Source organism: Polyodon spathula, chromosome 15 (assembly GCF_017654505.1).
Source record: "Polyodon spathula isolate WHYD16114869_AA chromosome 15, ASM1765450v1, whole genome shotgun sequence".
In the NCBI taxonomy this organism is placed as follows: Eukaryota; Metazoa; Chordata; class Actinopteri; order Acipenseriformes; family Polyodontidae; genus Polyodon; species Polyodon spathula.
The window spans coordinates 20,513,447-20,530,861 of record NC_054548.1 but is presented as its reverse complement, the minus strand read 5'-3'; the positions used below and the strand labels follow the sequence as shown (position 1 = coordinate 20,530,861).

Below are 17,415 nucleotides of genomic sequence, written 5' to 3'. Positions count from 1 at the left end.
GTGTGGTGGCAATGTGAAAATAAAGTCTAGAAACTAGCAAAATTGTAACCGATAACAGGGCAGAAGAGCATTGCACACCTGTTACTGATAATACAGGACATTACATTTAAGATGGAATAATCAAGGTTTTACTGTAACAATACATTTTTTTCTGTGATGGGGAGTTTTTGGTATGAGAGCCCTAAAGCTGAGGGAACACTTTATCAGGAACAGTGATTTGAAACCTGCTTCCAAGAGACCGGGAGAATAGTTTGAGGCCTTTGCTGTATCAAACAACTGGTCTCTCCTGGTGTGCCATACAGTGGCATGAAACCTAGTCTCCTGAAATCAATTTCCAAGTCTTGTTCCCTCAGCGTAAAAGTAAAGTACAGGGACCTCATATTTCTTCTCAACTGAAGGATGGAGCTTCAAAGAGCACCCCATCCCCCCTGCTTCCTGTACACAATGTAGAAAAGATGATAGATGGTTTATGTCCACGAATTTCATCCAACAGCAATACATATATTCCACCTTCTATGCTACCTACTGCGAACAATGAGCCAATTTTTATATATTCCATGGCTGTTATCTATACTACATCACACAAGCGATTCTGAATCATTTTGAAAATATACTGATAATCCTTTAACAGAAGCATTTTCCATCTGAATTCCTGCCAATGTCAGTGAATCTCATACCTGCATGGACATATAGAACGGTGGCAGGGCTGGGAGGGAAAAGTCAAGATGATGCTGGGAAAACAAGGGCAAGCAATCAAAAGGCAACCAACAAAGACAGACAAGGGACATGACCTTTAAGGTGCAGTCAAATAAAGTGAAACAAAACAGCAATCTACGCCTCAGCACAGAGCGAATTCAATAAAGCTGACCTCCAAGATTTGTCTGTCCTAATAATCTCCAAAGTTATTAAAGTGGGGCAGAACACCAGAGTCTGGAAAATAATTCAATTTTCTTGCCCACTGTGATGTGGTAGTCCAAGAAAAAAAGGTACCTTGTTTTTAATAGACACTGTTTCACTCTTTTCCCTTGATAAATTTTACAGCCAGACCTACTTAAAAATGTAATTTACTTTCAAATAAATGCAGGATATTATATGTTATACTTCCAATTATATCCCTGGGCTACAGCATTAAAGCTGTGTGGAATGAGCTGCATTTACTGGGAGAATCATGTTGAAGTGCCTTAACCGTATAACAGTGTGGGATCACTTATAATTTTAATATAGTCTATTATCAACTAGCATAGATTTAAAGGATTTAAAAAAAAAAATTGGGAAATGATCTTCCCCTATTTGGAGCCGGCAATTAGATGGGCGCTTTCTGACAATCTTTAAAGCGTGACGCAACTAAATTGTAGATCAGGCAAATGAGCTAATTTGACTAATATTGCCAGCCTGTTTCTGTGTTAGTACTTGAAATAAAGTTTTCAATGTTAGCGGTCTGCCAATAATTTGCACTAACAGGACATGAGCCTTGTCCAGTGGTAAAGGTCTGTGATGTCTCGTGCTTTCCATGCTTTCTGCATAAGCAGCTTTGTTAAGGGACAAGACGGTTGAACTGGCCACCACTGTCATGCCCCTTGTCCCAGAGATCCCAAAAAGACTGCTGAATAGTTGCAATCTCACAGCTTAAATAGGTCTAGTTGGTCACATGCCACAGACATATAAATAAATACAAGTTTTCTAATACATGCATTTTATATTAGAGGTGGCCCTTTCATAGAATCACATGGCTTTATCTCCAAATATCTACACTTAGGATAGTCACAGCTGTCGGACCTGCAAAAACAAAACCCTTATTTGTGCCTTCATTTAATAAGCAATAACGCTGTCTCAGAATGCAGCTATTTTGCAAGAATTAGCAAACAACTGAATGATCTTACTCTGATTATTTTATTTTTTTTTAATTATTATTTAAGTTCTTTACTTTGATCCTTGTGAACTTTTGCTGTGGTGTAAAGTGTCAGAAACATGCAGGGGCAGGGTAATGGGGTCCTGGCATCTTGCAAAAAGAGAATGTGTAATTAGTAATATTAAATCTCTGCAGTGAAAGATTTAAGGGCTATAGTAGCTAAGGCACCTATAGCAATTCCAGTTTCTTTACAATAGGCAATTTATTTTAATGGGTCAGTCATCAGTTTGTAATTTGTCATTTCAATAGCACAACAGCGACATCAAGTGGCTGTTAATGCTGGCGCACCTACACAATTAATAACAAACACAAGGCATACAGTGTCTATAAAAGCAGCATCATTGATGTGAAATATCTGCATATGGGTTTAGTTGCTCCTCAGAGGAGACTTTTGGGATCATCAATTTAAATGATTCAGTCGGATTTTGCTGTTGTGCCATTGATCCGGTTATGCTTCAAATCTGGGAACCTTTTATTATGTGGAATGCACTTCAAGAATGTTCTCCATATTAAATGATATCAACAGCACAACAGATTATCAGAACCCCAAACCATTTCACAGGGGTAATGCTAGTAATCTCAGAGCTGCTGTTTAATTTTTATATCTGACGACATTTTACATATACAGGCATTCACTAACCACTGATGATGTAAATAAAGTTAATAAGGATTTGTATATAGTACTGTTATCATTCACTGATCCACAGTAGTAATCTTTAGCTCTGTTGAAAAATACTCATCACAATCCATTTACAATGTGCAAAATATTTATAATTATACAGCAAAAATCTACCTTCTGTAACAAGTGGTACGAAATAAAAGCACATAAATTAACCTTGTTTTTACAAAACAATAAAATTTGTAGCTAACACTATACGTTTGTCTGCACAGTTTTCATCTGTAAAATCAAAGCTGTAAATCAATATTTAACAGATTAAACTTGTAAACCTATTTAAACACAATAGGCATTTTAGAAAAAAAAATGTTTAGTTGTATTTTTATTTTACATTGTTTTTGCAGTGGTTTATAATTACAATGTTTGGTTTTTGTCACCATTCAAACGTTTATAATTTTTATAAAATCCAAGCAATAGTATGTATTCAACAAAACACAAAGGATCACATTCACAAACCATTTAACACTGTGCGAGTCTAGCAAAACCAAACTACTAATGTTACAGAACTAGCAAGTATGTTTTTTTGTTGGTTTTTGTTTTAAGAATTAAAATGGTTAGTACAATTCTGTCTGAATATGGCTCTTATTGTCTATCACGTTTACATTGTTACTAATTAAACAAGTTTTGATCTGCAGTACAAAACACATTTCATTGTCAGACAAGAGCATTAGCTATGAACCTTTTGATTTTCATAAATCCCTAACACATTTTAATTTTGAATACCATTTCCACTTGTGGTATAACTATTTCCAGGGCTGTGAAACATCGCTAGTGATTTTTTGCTTGTGTTAACTTGGTACTGCGTGCATAATTTTCCATGTTACAAATTTCCAAAAAACAGTGCATTAATTAAAACTACCAAGAAGCCAGACAAGATGTTCACTAAATTCATTCACACCTTCCTCCCAATAAAAACAACTTGGAAGGTGTTACTTATTAACATGTCTAGTGTGTGAGATTTGCACATGTGAATGACAATGGTATACAACTGGGACTCCTCACACAAGAATTATTAGCTAATGTTTTTGCTGCTGCTTGAGCTTAAATGTACAGTTTGAAAACAGACAATAACTCAGCTTTGTAAGTGACCTAAGATTTCCTTTCCCTCTGTAAATATTAAATGTAGAGGCAAAATGTTAGTTCCTTTTGCAGTGTACTGCTGCACGAATACCTCAATCCTAATGTACTTCAAATGTAATCAACATAAGAGTATTTCTTTGTAATGCATGTTTCCCATTCAATCTCTTCTAATTAAACACAATACCTATATTGCCATGGTTCTTTAGGGAAAGACATGACTAACCCAATTCGAAACTATCAGTAAATGTAACCCATCAGCTGATGACACCTAACTGAATAACACAAGACAATTATAATGCATGTCCGAACATTTAAACAACACGTTTTTAAATAACTTGTGTGTATATATTATAACGTTGTACACAAAGAGAGAGAGAGAGAGAGAGAGGAAAGAGATTTAGATAGTTCTCATGTTGGCACTATTTATAATCATTTGTGTGTTAATAAATGGATCAAATACATAGTGGAGAGGTGTTTTGGGGCAGCGATCAGATCTGACCCGGTGCTCAGATATTCAGAGAGCGACAGTTCTGAAGAGGCTGCGGGAGGAGTTTGTGCCTGTGGTGGGTCCAGAGCATTCAGAGACTTCTGTGAGATTTCCACAGCAGGACCAGTGCGGCTTCCCAGGATGACCTTTGTGCCCATGTCCACAGCCTTGGTACCCACCTGAAGACACAAGAGCACACAACTGCTTTGTCAGTATCAATTGTCCAACAACAGAAGAGGCTGGAATCTTAGACGGAAGGAGTGACCCCTCCTGACAGAATGCCTCTTAGCAGAGCTATAGAACAATTAAGTCCTGAATGATTCATTCCATTCTGTTTTTTGGCAGAGAAGTGTAGGAGTTAAAGGTGAAATATTTTTGGCCACTGGGTGGCGCCAGATAGCCCATTTTTATTATTTATGAGTTCGCAGTCGCTGTTGTTTTTTAGCACATTCATTAAATATTTAACCTTTCAGCTGACCACAAACAACAAGCTTTCTTATCCATTTAACACATCACCACGAAAATGAATGGACTGAAAATGAGCTCTGTCAAAGTGACAGATTTAATCTGTTTTTCTACTGTTCGTAGCTTGAAGTGGGAGAAATAAAGTGAAAACAAGGTGGAAAACAATGGGTAGGCTTCTGACACATTCTGTCAGATAAACACATTTTACTTTGTGAAACTATGTCAATACAATGCATGCTTTTTGTAGTGTGTTCATTTAAACCTTTTCCTCTCGAGTTCTTTGAAATCAACTGCATGCTCAGATTTCACACACAGTAACAATTGTGGAAGTGGTTTAAACAGTTACCATGCATTGCCCTAGAGCCAGACCTCACCTGGCATTTTCCCCCCACATCCACAGCGAGCCTCCTTCTGTCCTCCGCTGGAACAGAATGTGCAGCAGTGGAACACACCACGGTGTTTGCGAACTTTACTCCTCACAACCAGGACAAAGGGGGAACCCTTAAACACATCATACAATACCATTTAATAACAATTTGGTCAATGAACCCCAAGAACTCCCCAGCACAACCGTGTTTGAGGCTGACAACCACTGCACATGCAGCCCGCCTGAATTCCTCCATCGCTGTTACAATGTACGACTACGCCATGAACTCTGCTTTCTGTTTCAGGTTTATCTAATGGAAACTGTACTGGGAGTAATTTTTGACCATTTTTGTAATTCTGATTAAAAAAATATATACACTGCACAGTGTGTAACTATAAAAAGTATGGGTGTAAGGTACTTTATAGCAAATCAGTGTATTTCTAGTAATCACTCTAAATTGAGACTTTATGATGTTCAGTAAACTACAGTTGCAGCTCTCATGCAAGTACTTGAGGATTCCCACTTTTATCAATTAAAAAAAAAAGTCAACTGGCTGCTTGGAGGAGTTTAATACCTTGACAATTATATATCATCCATTTAGAGAAGATGTGTACGAGCACAGACTGATTTGTTTATTTATAAATGTTTCACAGAACCTATAACCCTTTATTTACTGTAGACTATAATTCCTTTTAGTAAAATCGAGTAAAGCATTGTCACACCTGTATATGCTGTCCTGTAACACAGACCCACACAGTGTATGTCCCTGCTTCCTGAGGGGTGTAGGACACGCGATACGTTCCGTCATTGTTATCCTGGACTGCAGCCTTTGTGGCACTAACAGGAAATTTAAACATATTACGATAATATAAACACATTTTGTGATAGCAATTTGATTCCCCTACATTGACTCTGCATAACATGCAGATTCAGAAATATGTTTTTGATCAGATCATTTTTTTCTATAAATAAGCAAGATCAAACCAAACGTACAGTATCAGCTTGAAAAAAAGATTTCCATCATAGAAGTTCAATAGTGAAGTTTTTTTTTTTTTTTTCAAGTATAGCAACTCTGAACATTTCAATTATTGAACCCAATTTCTTACCAATCCTTCTTCTCTTTGTGAACGATGCTGATACGGACAGTCTCCCCTCCTTTAGCCATCTGTTCTCCAGCCGAGTCTTTGCAGATCACAGTGAATTCACTGGGGTGACCCTGGCGCCCCACTTGAAATCCTGGGGGACAGAAATAACTTGTTTAATCTGACCTCTGCTTCCTGCCACTAACTCAGACCGTGAGCTGAGGAATGAAGTGGAGTGAAAAAACCCTGTCCATGGTATATAGGCTAAACATCTTTCGGTTACCTTGTCACAAAAGCGATTCATACAAGTAGTACTTACAAAGAAACTTAACTGCTTTATAAAGATCCCTTGTAGGATTATCTGCTGAGGAAACCAAGTTGGTCCCAAAGATATAAGCTAATCATCAGTGGTGCTAGTCCATCACAGTGAAGTGGGCTGGGGTCCCAAAAAGAACTCTACATATCATAAATAAAACAGAATTTGTTAGCCAAGAGGAGTATCTCTGGTGGTGTAACTAAAGGGTAACGGCATCTCTGACGGTTTGAAAACATGAAGATGCTTCTGAAAAATGCCTGGAAGTCTTAAGAAATGGGACACCATTAGATTTTGCCTGAAGAGTGCAGCAGCTTTAGATTCAAAATAACTTGTTTATTACTAAAACAGCTTGAGCAACAGTAGCTTCTTAACTTTCGGGTAGAAACACAGTTTGTGTTCAACAACATATTATAGTACATACATATCTTTCAAAGTGTTATTTTGTACTTCAGAATAGGCTCATCATATATGGTTTATTTACTCCTGCTCAGTCTTTTCGCAGAACACTTTTTTCACACTGTCACACCACCCCCCACCAGACATCTTTTGAATCTTCATGAAGCACAGTACTTATGGCTCCACTTTGTAATAAAGTGTCTGGAATGGCCACCAGATCATGTTCAAAGTAAGTGCACTTGTAAGGAAACCATGGAAACCAGGAATGTTACCTGCTTATCAGTGTCATCGCAAATCACAGGTTTTAGCAATGTTTAAGCTTGTACAGTACAGACGTAAATACTAAAATAAAAGCAGATATTATACATTATATTGAATTGTATTTTTACAGTGTACTTAGGGTAAAATTTATGAAGATTTTACACCAAAGTAAAACTTGCACAATACTAGGAAAATAACTGTTTATGTTAAAAAATTAGTAACAAAAAGAAATTACAAATTGCATTTTGGTGTAAACACCTTGTTAAATCTGATCCTTAAATCTGTTTTCATCTGTTTTTTGGATGGAGTTTTTAAAGTTCCTATGATAGCTTGTATTGGATTGATTTATCATGGTGGGAGAAGAAAACTGGCATTACAATCAATAAACTTGATTTACAAGCACACACTCTGTTACTTAAGCAAACACCCTACTGGTGTGTTAAAAAGAGGTCATAACAATGTTCCTTTATTTAATTTATTTGGGGAGGAGGGGGTGTAAATGAAATATTAATTGGTTGAATCCAAATTGATGAACTACCATTAAATGTTTTCCTCGTAATAATTTAAAATCCAAGGGTGGAAAAAGTGAAAGATAATAAAAAGAGCCCGGCTGCTACACTACAGATTATACTGCAGTATTTCTGACGCTGCAATGTTGTGGACACAGGATTTCTAAATGCAGTACAATGCATTAGTAATGTATTTGTACAGTACTTTTAACAAAAACATGGAATAGGATGATTCTACATAAACAGCGACTGTAAGACATCTCAGTCTCCTGACTCATGTACACTGACAGGATACATTATGAAATGTACATAACTTACACTAACAATACCTGCTCACACCATCCGTCAGACTTGCCTTCAAAACATCCAAAAACCTTTTTTTTAAATTTAATTTTTTTTTTATTTTTTTTAAGTTCCCTATGACTATATGGTGAATATTATACTGAAATATTACTATTTTATGTTTAACCTGTTTTTTTCAAAATGTTTGCATATCCTTAAAAATAAAGCAATTAGGAAAATGCTTAGTACCCTAGTCTAGACTTGCTGGTTTGCATCGAATGACTATGGGATAGTTAATAACATGCGATCATCTACAACTGTAAGAAACACCATGCATGACAGTGAGGTGTTGTGTGCTCCAAGGTTTTCAAAAGGTTAGAAGTAGTTTGTGTAATGGGTTCAAAAGAGCTCTCCCATCCACGAGTTAACCAGACACAACCCTAATCTTCCCTGATCTGACTGGCTATCCAGAATATCTTACCTTCCCCTTTAATGGAACATTTAGTCGGTTCCACTGCCCTGGTGTGGATCACTCCATACACCTCGAACCCGCCACTCTGCACTGCTCTCTCCTGGGGCAGAAAGCATACACCATCATCCACGGCCGGATGGGGGTTATACCCCACCTCAAGCAGCCTCTTCAGCCGACTGACCGCTACCCCCTTGGCCATCAGGATCTCTAGATCAGAACCGCTGGTCAGCAGGCGTTCTGTGAAGTCCACTCCGGTCTTCACGTCGGCCAGGATCTGCTCCAGCTGAACCCGCTGGAGGTGCAGCTGGTTCCTCTTCTGCACCCGCAGCTCCTCCAGCTGATTCAGAAGCCCATCGCGGTGCTTCTCGATGGCTTTTATATAGCCTTCGGCAAACACGCGGACTTCCTCGGCCACAGCGTCTGCTCGAACCTCGACAGACTGCTGCATGCACTCTATGTCGCTCAGGGCCCTCTCAAGCACACCCACGTGCGGCTGGACATTCTTCAGCAGCTCCCGCACAGAGTCCCCGTGCTTGTGGATGACATTTGCGGCGTAATCGCAGGCATGGTCGCGATGTCCCGTCACTACGCAGTCTCTGCACACGGGCCGGTCGCAGGTCTCGCAGAACAGTCTCACCTCTTCTGCAGGGTGCAACAAGCACATGATGGGCTTGACAATTCTGCTGGATCCGTTCAGGTCCTGAAGGCGCACGGTGGTGTGGGAAGCTGTCTTTTTCTGTCTCCTGTTTCAAAAGCAATTCAGGTTTAGAGGGTTTTTTTGTTGTTGTTTTGTTTTGTTTTTTAGGACTTTGTAAATAAATCATTAGGTATTCACTGCAATTTGTGGGTTGGTAATTTTGAGAAAGGGCTTGCTGTTACTCCTGCTTAGTTTGGTCACGTCCCATTCTATTCTATAGGCTTTGATGATGACTTATAGTTGGCTTACTGTAGCAAAAAGCTTTTACTGTTTGTTTTTTTTTGGTTTAATGAAACAGGATTTTTATTTTTTAAAACATAAAAGCAGCAACAGTCACACACATACACACACTATATATATATATATATATATATATATATATATATATATATATATATATATAAAACGCGCTTTTTTGACTAAATGTATGCTGATTCAGTACTGTAAAGTAGCAAAGGGACGAAAATATCTTTAAAGATTTATCAAATTTAAAAATAACAACGATGAGGACCCCACTCAGTGAAGCCATGAGGTAATCACTACAGCCTCAGCTTAGGTGCTGCAGCTCTTAAAGCGGGTTGCGCAACACTGCTGCACCAGAAGTGAATATAGTGTTGAGATAGAACATGTCTTGAGTACTGTCTGTACCTGCAGGGTACCTACCTGTGTGCCTGACAGCAGAACTCACACAGATTGACACAGCAGACATTGCACCATTTCTTGGCAGCCCCCTCGCTGCACAGATCACAGACTAGCTCACAGTCCTCATTCAACAAACTCTCCAAAAACACTTCGTTCACGGCGAGGTGGTTGGTGGTTAACCCTTGTACCCCTGCTGGGGGCAAATCCACTTCCGAATCACAGACCGGGCAAAGGATAGTGACCGAGGGCTGGTCGCGAAGGTAGGATTCCTCGGGTAGTGTTTCCGCTGTCTTCCCCTGGATCGAAAACTGCTCCAGCTGTTGAATGCATTCTGCGCAGAAAGTGTGGAGGCAGGGCAGGATTTTGGGGTCGCAATAAAAATGTCTGCAAGCGGAACATTTCGCCCTGGTGTTAACCCCGCTCCCACTCGCTTGAGAAGGAGGATCGGAGGCGTATAACCTCTTATTTTCATTTCGTGACATTTTTTTTTTTTTTTTCAAATAAAAAGTATTGAGATTTATTTGCTTAAAAACAAATACTGGATTCTACATAAACCCCAAATATTCACCGTTAACCTTTTAGAATGGCGCCGTTAATACAATAACAAAACAAACATCAAATTCGTTCCTGTTAATGAATGTTACAAAGCCTTTACTTCGTTAAGTTTGTAAAAAGCTAGCTAATCCATTATAGTTGTAGTTTATACTTATTTCTAAAAAAAAAAAAAAAAAAAAAAAAAGAAAAAAAAAATGCTATCGCTTGATTTCTTTAACTACAACCAGCCGTCTTATAGCAACACTGTGGTTAACCGATACATAAAAACTGAAAAGCTAGCCACTTCTTCATAACTTTTCTTTCTAAAACAAACTTTCTGGAACTCTTCTCAGTTTACAGGACAGACACTTGATGCCGAATCGCTGTTTGCGTTGTCCAGGGCGTGGCTGAAACTTAACAAAAAGTTGAGAAAGAAATTGCTTGCATGATGAGTGTACAAGTAATCCTGCAGGAATGTTGGTGTGTCTCCGTCTACTGGCGGGAGAGACGAACTAAGTGCATAGTAATTCACAAACGGGCTTGTGCAAATTTCGGTGAAAATACCAAAATCACTGAAAATACCAAATAGTAACGTTCAGTTAAAATCATATGGTTTATTTAACACGTGTTTACATTGTCTACTACTACTACTAATAATAATAATAATGTCATATATTGTAGCTCTTCCTATTTACATATCTCAGTGTGCTTTATAAACTAGTGATTAGAAAAGGTGCAGTTGAGTGGTTATATGGGTTCTTATTGAGCACTATGGTTTATTTTTAGCCAGTTAGTAAAATTCATATTTTTCCCATGCACGAAGTGGAGGCCAGTATTTAAACCTAGTTAAAAAAAATTAAAATAAACAACCCCCAATGATTTCTTGTCCTGTTGTGTGTCTAAAGTGTGCTCCCTCGGCGACAACCAGTGAGCCCCGCATAAATGAATAACAGCGTGACTTACTACAGCAGCAACAGGGATACATTCTGGAACACAAACACATATATACGATGCAGTGTGTATATAAGAAAACTGGAACAGAGCAGTTTGTTGAGCACATTATAAGTTGGAAAGTTTCTGGGTGAAGGACCTACTTTTTAATTATTTTGTATTTCCCCTTTTAAGTCTACATAAACCTAGAGAGCTGGGTATGTCAGTTTAACACGTAAGACCACACGAATCATGTAACAGACGAAAATATACAAACAGCACTGTTGGGGCAATTATTGCACTTTACAAGAACAAAGATCAGCAGCCATCTTGGAAAATATTTTTGTATTTCAAAGACTACCTCAGAAAAGGAAATTACACATTTTGTATATTTGTTTTATTTTAGCTGAGCTCATTATAGGACTAGAGAGTACAATGAGTGTCACGCCGGTTATAATTAAAAGCAATAAATATAAGGTAATTGTGCAAACCTCAAGATGGCGCTGTTCTACAAAAAAAACAAAAAAAAACCACAAAGCAGAGACATGCTCATCCAGTCACAATAAAGGTCTAAAATCTGTAGTTTTAAAAGGCAGGAAGCAAACATTTTTACAAACATTTATTTTCATTTTAAACCATGATTCCTGGTACTAGACTAGGTTAAATAAATCTCTTTTTGCAGGCTTTGGCTTCAACTTCCCTGATAATTTTTCCATCTAGAGAGTGACATCATCCACACCTATTCAGGGCCTTCTTTCCTGTCATTAACCAACCAAATATCAAAGATTATAAATCTGCAAAGCCTTGTCAGACCTGTCAACTCTCCTTTATTCACTGGGAGTCTCCATTATTTTGGACCCTTCTCCCAGACATCCCTCGGAACAGATTTTCTCCCGGCTTCTACTGTTAAACCCCCTTATGTCAGCAAACCTTTAATGTGTACAAAATTCATGGCCGGTGTGTGATTACTGCAAGGCCCGTCAAGTCCTGCGGCAGGCATGCATTCGGTGCACTAGGCAAGTTCATATACTTAGCCACGCACCTGCACCCCTGCTCGCAATTTTGTATTTTCAAAAGTTGACAGGCGTGAGATTTCAGTTTACAAAAGCTCCCATATTTTGAAAACTCAATGTTGAAAGATCAGCCTTGTGCATCAGTTGAATCAAGTAATGTACAAGTAACTGTTTGGCGTTTGTTTTATGGGAATCCGCAACAGATTTCAGGAATAAGGGGTTCACTGTATTTGCTACAGCCACACAGGAGCAGTTGAAATGAGCAACTAGGATTCAGAAGCAGCTATAGTCTCAGGGTCAAAAGCTGGGCCACCCTTCAATTGAATTTCAATTTAAATGTATTTTATTTATACAGTGAGTTTCATACCACATATCTCAATCAATCAATCAATCTTTATTTTATATAGCGCCTTTCATAGTGGACCACCATCACAAAGCGCTTCACAAGCTGCAGTAACAACAAGAAAATCCATAATACTTTAAATACAGAGAAATGCATAATATATGATATACAGTAAAAAAAAAAAAAAATAGCATAAAAAAAAAAGCATATTATATTAAACACAGTGGAAAGTGCATAATACACGATAGTAGCATAATACATGAAATAGTAGCAGCAACACAGCAGCTAATAGCAGATATCAGGCTTAAAGAGCATGGAAAGCAAGAGAGAACAGGTGGGTCTTGAGAGTTGATTTAAAGCGAGTGACGGTGGGAGCATCACGCACCAAAGCTGGGAGAGAGTTCCAAACAAGTCGGAGCCATGAAGCTAAACGATCATTCTCAAGTGTGGTGCACTTATGTTTGGTGATAACAAGCAGTCCAGAGTTGGAGAAGCTCATCTTGCGGGCAGGAACAGCGGGTTAGCAGATTGAGGAGGTACTCAGGACCTGTGTGATGAAGAGCATTTTAGGTGAGCAGGAGAGTTTTGAAAATAATCATGAACTTTACAGGTAGCCAGTGTATCCAAGTATCTCCGCATCTAGGAGGCAAAGGTAGGGACAGACTTTGGAGATGTTTCGAAGATGGTAGAAGGAAGATCTGACCACGGAGGAGATGTGGGCATCAAAGGAAAGGATGCTATCAAAAGTACGCCAAGGCTTCATACTGTGGGGGAAGGCAGTAGAAGACAGTTGCCAAGGTTCAGGGTAGCTATATTTAGATTCTTAAGTTGAGTTTTAGATCCTACTAGAAGTAGTTCAGATTTGCTAGTCTTCAGCTGAAGAACACTAGCAAATCCAGGCCTCGATGTATTGAATGCAAGCCGAGAGCCGGACCATGGCAGAGGGGCTACCAGGGTTGAGTTTTAAGTAGAGCTGGGTGTCGTCAGCATAGGAGTGAAACATGAGGCTGTGTTGGCGGATGAGGTGACCCAAGGGAAGCATTTAGATATTGAAGAGAAGGGGCCCAAGAACAGATCCTTGGGGTATCAAAGCAAAGTATGCAATATCAAGTTGTAAAAAATTACAAAGCAACAAGATAACAACAATAACAACAACAACAACACCACAAAATAATAACAACAAAAATAACAATCGAAGAAAACAGGAAATTAGTAAGACTGATAAAACACAAAAGTACAAAAATTGGCAAATAGAATAGCTAAAAACAATTATATTTGTAAGCCAGGTTAAAAAAGCTAAACTATAAAAATAATCTTTATACTTGACTTAATGAAGCAGCATCTCTAATAGAAAAGGGCAAGGAGTTCCACAATCTGGGGGCAGGGAAACTAAAAGCCCTTTCTCTTCCCCTTTTACCTTTGGGGGGCACAAAGCTAGCATTAGCTGACCTTAAAGTGCGCAGAGGTTTATATGTGGACAGAATCTCTGTTAGGTTTAACGATCAAACAGCATGCAGTAAGAAATCGTCAGAAAATATATAAATAATTAAAGGAGATTGTATTATAACAATATAAATCAAGTGCATTATACAGCCACACAACAGTGATCTACACAGATGTTTGCAATACAGTTAACCCAAAACCCAAATACCACCATGAATCAATGTAGCACATGCAAGAACTATTTCTAGCTTGGCCTGTCCCTTATTGTTGAAATTAATGAAAACTAAACAGTTTAAACCTGTTTAAACGCTCAATGAATATACAATATTTACAAAACTACCAATATATAGTCCAGTTGCAATGAGTTAAAAAAAATATATAATTAAAGGAAATATGGTTGGATCTTACAAGATCAATCAACAAAAATCTTGTTAGTGCCCAAGCAGAAGTCCAATCCAATTAATAATCCAACTATATGGTTGTAAACTCTGCAAATATATGGTTATAAATATCAGTGCTTTCTTGAATAATTTCTACAAAGGATTCTTTATTTTAACTTTAGGGCAGGAATAGAGGCCGGATAGCCTTACTCTTAAGCCAGCTTCAAGCTTCCCTGCTACTCAGCTGGCTTTAGGCTTTTTATCAAGAAAAAAACAGAAAAATAAGGTACAGCAACATTTCTATCACTCATCTAGAACCAGCAACGCATAGAACAGAGGATTATTAGTAGAAGAACTACGAGTTTTTAAAGGGGTGACAATTTTTTTGCCCAAGTGTTATTTATTTTCCCCCTTTAGTTAGGTTGGGGTTGTTTCTTTATACTACACAAAAACCCACTTTATGTAACCGTGTTGCAAGGTAGTCCAGGGCCAAGCCGTTTAGTGCTTTTTATACCAATAGAAAGATTTTAAAATCAAATCTAAAACACACTGGAAGCCAATGCAGTGAGGCCAACACAGGAGTTATATGAGCTTCTTCCAGAGCCAAGCTCCCTCATTGAAATCTGTTACAGCAACAATACAAGAACATTAGAATGACAAATCCATTCATTGTATTAAATTGGATGAACATGGTGTTTTGAAAATGTGAGACATAATCTAATGTGATGTGTTTTACCACTGTTCAGCTACACTGATTGCTTTCAGGAAACAGAGTTCACAGAAACCAGACAGCAGAGGAAATAACGGAGGAGGTGGTAAAGGTATAAAAATAGCTTTAATAAACCAGGGATAAACAACAACCTGGGAAAAATAATAAAGACGCAGAGCAACTGAACACCAGCGAAGCTTTTTAAATAAAAACATATTTCCTCTAATTGTACAATATTCACCACTATAATAGTGGACCAACCTGGCAGGGTTTTCTGGTATTTAATTATGTAAGTCATTTCACATTTTGTTATATCCTTTAGCATGAGATGTGCACGAAGATGTCATGAATTCTCGAAAGTGTTTGTTGAGATAATATTGTAACAGACTTTGTATGTCAGCCCCACGTGAAGGTGTTCAAAACCTGCACTCATTCCCAATCTGCGGATGAGCGCAGAGGCAGGTGAAGACTCCCATTGACCCCGAGCACCTGGGAGCGGAAGCAGTGAGGGGATGACTGACTGACTGTGTGCGTTTTTAATCTTGTTTTATTTAGGTCTTCCAGTATAAGTAAGATGTTATTGATCTTTTACCTTTACCTTTTAGAAGTTTTATTTGGTGTTTTTTAGGAACGAAAGTAAATAATTGTTTCGACTCACCGTGTTTGTCTGTTAGTCCACTGTTTCTTTAAGTGTTAGTCCGTTTTGTTTCATCTCTTTATTTTGGCTAAAGTGACGTGTCCTGTGTGTTTTGTCTTTACAACCTTGTATTTTCTGTCTGTTTCATTATTAAATGCTGAGCAAAACCAATCGCTCAGCTTCAACAAACTTCACCGCTCAGTTGTTATTTCCTGGTTCCTGTTTCTGGTCTGACATTACCCACTGCAGCCGTCTTTGTGAAAAGACATACATTATTTATTGATAATAATCTAATTGATTTCTATTTATTACTGTGTTCCTAACATATTGGGCAACGTTTTGTATGCAGCAACTGTCACCACATGTTTTGATTCAGATTTTCCTCTCTTTGTTTTGCTTGGTCTAAATGCCAATCATTGGTTTTTGGTCACTCATTATATAAAATAATTGGTTGGGATGTATTACCTTGTCTGGAACTCTGTGGTCTGACAATTGTCCAAACAGTGTGAAAGACTTCAGTATTGGTTTGCCTGTGGAGCATGGCCTGATGACGTTCATAATTTGTGGTTAAAAAGCGATTTAAAAAATATAGTACAAACATCTGGCTAAGTACTTTCTGTGCACAATTTCCTTCTTCATGGGTTTAAAATAATGTCAAACAAAAGTGTTTTAGTCTTTCCCATAAGAACTACTCTCCCCTCTAGCATCAGTTTATTAGACAAAAAGCCTGTTAACTCATTGCTAACATTTTTACATATTTGTGGCTTTTAAAGAACACCTAAAGGGGTTTTGTCAAAATAAATTTCACGTATACACGTTGATTAAACGCCATTCTAGCTTTAGGATGTGAGGACATCTGAAGTATATAATTATTAACAAAGAGCTTCTGTTCTTTTTCAGCCCAGAGATCTTATTTGAGGCACTTAACACAATGGAATAAGAAAGCTGATTAACTTAAGCATGCAACAACACTAGGACTGTATAATCCACTAAAATTTGCAATACAGGCCATTCAGTACAATAGACACATAGAACACTTTCATATTGGATAGTATGCCAGCTGAGGCCTTGCTACTTCCATGCTATGGCAGGTAAATAAAACCAGAGAAACACAGTTCCATTCTTAAAAAGAGAAAGATCTGCTGCAGCTTCCATATACAAAGGTATCCCTGGATAAACACTCATCTTCAAATCACCGCACAATGGATTTTATGAGCAATCTCTTTCACATATGCAGGGGTTTTAGAAAGGCACAACGACTGGGGGTGGGCATTCATTGGTCTAGGTGTCACTAAATAGATAATTAATCATTCCATCTTAAAATACATTCATATGTGCATATCACATGGTCAATTAAGCATATGAGTAATTAAAAAGCTGAGCACTCAGTGGTGTTAACAGTGAAGTTAATTACCCACAAGATAGAGCCCTCTATGGGATTTTTTTAATTGTGTCCCATTGACTTGTTCTGTGCTAGTATTAAAATTCATACCCCAAGCAATTACTACACCAATGTGTAACTACTTAGCATATAGCCCCTGCTCTTTTTATTTACATTTATTTTAAAGCTGTGATATCACAATAGGGATGAGCAACAGTATCAAAGGGACTGCTTTTCACAATTAAATCACCCAATTCCACGTTTCAACATGTCTCTAGTGTGTTTTCATGAACTCAGGCTTCTTTTAAGTTGCCCCAGTGGATCATCCTACAATATAAATGAATTGCTGCCCTTTGCCATGACTGTAAAGCATAAATAATGCTAATTCCCTAATTCTGTATATT

At 38.0% G+C, this 17,415-nt stretch overlaps 1 protein-coding gene across 1 annotated transcript; it reads right to left on the bottom strand.

Moving 5' to 3' along the window:
• Positions 1-1,923: 1,923 nt before the first annotated feature.
• Positions 1,924-12,474, bottom strand: trim45 (tripartite motif containing 45). The gene is made up of 6 exons (XM_041272281.1): positions 9,663-12,474; positions 8,312-9,045; positions 6,091-6,220; positions 5,707-5,821; positions 4,992-5,118; positions 1,924-4,331 (listed from the first exon to the last, which is right to left on the bottom strand). Exons 1-6 carry the CDS (start codon positions 10,121-10,123, stop codon positions 4,180-4,182), a joined length of 1,719 nt encoding a protein of 572 aa, XP_041128215.1. The 5' UTR covers positions 10,124-12,474; the 3' UTR covers positions 1,924-4,179.
• Positions 12,475-17,415: the final 4,941 nt, after the last annotated feature.